The sequence below is a fragment of the Apis dorsata genome, unplaced genomic scaffold (assembly GCF_000469605.1).
Source record: "Apis dorsata unplaced genomic scaffold, Apis dorsata 1.3 scaffold_58, whole genome shotgun sequence".
In the NCBI taxonomy this organism is placed as follows: domain Eukaryota; kingdom Metazoa; phylum Arthropoda; class Insecta; order Hymenoptera; family Apidae; genus Apis; species Apis dorsata.
Window position 1 is genome coordinate 1,220,781 of NW_006263358.1, and position 2,786 is coordinate 1,223,566.

The window sequence follows — 2,786 nt, forward strand, 5'->3', positions numbered from 1 at the left end:
TCCAAAGGACCAGTGCAGACATTCGTCGGATGAAGAGGATTCTTTTCTTTCGGTTTTAAACTTTTCGTAATTATCTTGTTGCACAATTGATAATTAATTATCGGGAGTATGGCTGCTTGAAGATTCTCCGGCGATTCGTGAGCCTGGCTCCTTCCAATACTACCCCATCCAGTCAGCATAGCGTCTCCAACGGGAATCGTATCGGGATAAGGCAAAGAAACAGTGGAAACGAAAAGATTCAACTCGAATGGTCGTTCCACTTTCATCAACGCAATATCGTACGGCCCTACGCGCCTGAATTGCCAGAATTCGATGTTTTTCCAAATCGTAATTACGTGTGGATAATAAAAAAGAAATCTCACCCTTTGTATCGTGGATGAACGAACACCCTGTTCACCAATCTCTCCTGTTCGGTCTCCTCGATCGTTTTCAATTTGTACTTGCCGGCGAGTATTCGAAATTCTCCCATAGGTGGTGACAGAGTTTTGCAATGGCCAGCTGTCAATATCCATCCCGCTGTTATTAAACTACCGCCGCAAATGTGTTTCGTTGGAATTTTTCTCGTTGGATCGCCCCATTGCACCGACACCTGCCAAGGGTGCAACCCTTTCTGCGCGTCTTTCCCTCCGACGATCCTCGTTGGTCTTTGCGCCAACATCGCTATGCTCGAGATCATCTCTGACGAGCGAGAATAATTGAGTTCAGATAGGATTAATCCAAACCGGTTCTATCGTCTTTTTAGATAGAAATATTGAATAGGATACGATAAAATTGAATGAATTTTTTTTTTTTTCTTCTCACCGTCAACTTGTCCACACCACGCCAGACTCATTACGCGAAGAATTAATAACAATTTTCCGTGAACGCGATTAATCGTCATTTCGTGGAACTGTTTCATCACCGAGGAATCGAGATCGAATGACGAGTCTTCTAGAAGGCGAAAGCAATCGCGGAAGAGCATATCGAAGAGGAACTGGAATCATTTCTTCCTTCCTACCACAACTTAGAATAACTAGAATTTAAACTAGTTTTGTCGTACCTCGACGACAAACTCTTTATCTTTTTTTCCCCCCTCTTCTTTATCCATTAATGGCGTTGAATGTAATGCGGTGTCGAAGAATTTTTTATTTCTCGTATCAAGAATAGATATAACTTTTTTATAATTTATAATATACTCACAACACGTGCATTTTATATTTTTATCGTCAAAACACTTTAATTAATAAAGATTATTAAGAATTAAATTATTTAATTTCTCGCCATGATGTTTCCAATCCAAGTGACGAAGAAAGAAATGTTGGTGTATACAGATGGTGCACCGACGGTTCCACATGGGAAGATTCCCCAAGAAACGATTCCAATGAGTTCGGCTTTTCCAGTCGCGTTAACAGCCAGTGGGCCGCCAGAATCGCCCTTTGATCGCGATTGAAATTAATTTGTAATTAAGTTCAAGTCCATAAATATAAAGCAAGTGATACTTACGTTACACGCGGAGAAACCACCGGTGAGCGGTCCAGTACAAATGTTAGTTTCGTGCAATGGTGATGGACCAGTAAGTTCTTCTATGGCTTGTTTGCAAATATTCAGATTGATTAACGGCAAATCGATGGTTTGAAGTTTGTTGGGCATTAAAGGGGTATCGGTCCTCGACATCGATCCCCAACCAGTCAAAGTCGCGTTTCCGGTTGGTGTGCTCGATGGAATACTTGGAAGATTAATCGCTTGAACAGCACCACCCAATTTCAAAGGTTTCTTCAGTTTCAGTAGCGCAATATCGTAGGGAGCCACGTTTCTGAAATTAATAAGAATAATATTAATAAGATAAGGATTATATTAATATTAAAAGGAGGATAGATAGATTTGGAAAAGTAGTCGATGAACAAATTAATAATATGATTTCTACTCTATTAAATGATTTAATTATTTTATAGATGAAAATCTCGATTATATATTTTTTAAATTTAAATAAGATTTCAATTACCCTGTGTATTTATTGTGCACGAATGTTCTCTCGACCGCGATACTTTGCTCGGTGCTTTCTACTACTTTCAAGTCGTGCTTTCCGGCTTTGACTATGAAATCACCGTAGCTCGGAACAGCCTTGGCACAGTGTCCAGCCGTGATTATCCATCGGTCGGATAAAATGGAACCACCGCAGAAATGAGAGGAAACGGACAACCATCCCCATTGCAAAGAAACTTGCCATGGGTATTGCCCTTGTCTAGCCTCGTTTCCTCCGACTATGCGAGTCTCCAATAACGGTATTCTGAAGCTACGATAGGGCTTTGCTGTAAACGAGCAACGAATAATTTAGATCGAATAAAATGCGATCGATGAAAAGTATCGACGAAAAATTTGATATTTGATTTTTTACGACCATCTGTGTTAAAATTTCACTTACCAGAGGCGATCGTCACGAGAAAGGTAATATAAATAATCAGTTTGAGTGACATTTTGATAATTTAAGATGTTACATTCTGGTCACAGCAATTTATATAGATCGTGCGTTATCGATATCAGGAAATCGAAAAAATTACGGTTTAATTCATGGAAGAGTTATTGATAAGCATAAGATTACAAAGTTTCCACAATCATCTATTCCGTATTTATTGTATTAGATTGGATTGATGGTGCGTTTGTTTTATCAGTCTCGTACGTAATAGAATGTTTTTTTCTTAGAATTGTGCAACAAGAGAATTTTAAAATATCTATACTCAAATCGTTCTATTTTTTTCATATCGGACACGAGATAATGATAATAATAATTAAAGTAATATTAATATATA

General features: G+C 38.5%; 2 protein-coding genes across 2 annotated transcripts in view; both read right to left on the reverse strand.

Moving 5' to 3' along the window:
- Window positions 1-1,151, reverse strand: part of LOC116186804 (venom peptide isomerase heavy chain-like) — a 1,703-nt gene extending 552 nt beyond the window's left edge. Inside the window, 3 exon segments of the mRNA XM_031515170.1 lie at window positions 2-294; window positions 363-678; window positions 802-1,151. Of these exon segments, the coding sequence (XP_031371030.1) occupies window positions 2-294; window positions 363-678; window positions 802-961 (769 nt within the window). The 5' untranslated portion in view covers window positions 962-1,151.
- A 57-nt stretch (window positions 1,152-1,208) lies between these two features.
- The window catches only part of LOC102675803 (transmembrane protease serine 9-like), a 4,052-nt gene continuing 2,474 nt past the window's right edge, over window positions 1,209-2,786 (reverse strand). The window contains exons 5-8 of the mRNA XM_031515212.1: window positions 2,402-2,462; window positions 1,982-2,288; window positions 1,483-1,792; window positions 1,209-1,413 (exon numbers count right to left, since the gene is read on the reverse strand). Of these exons, the coding sequence (XP_031371072.1) occupies window positions 1,249-1,413; window positions 1,483-1,792; window positions 1,982-2,288; window positions 2,402-2,462 (843 nt within the window). The 3' untranslated portion in view covers window positions 1,209-1,248. The remainder of the gene's footprint in view (window positions 1,414-1,482; window positions 1,793-1,981; window positions 2,289-2,401; window positions 2,463-2,786) is intronic.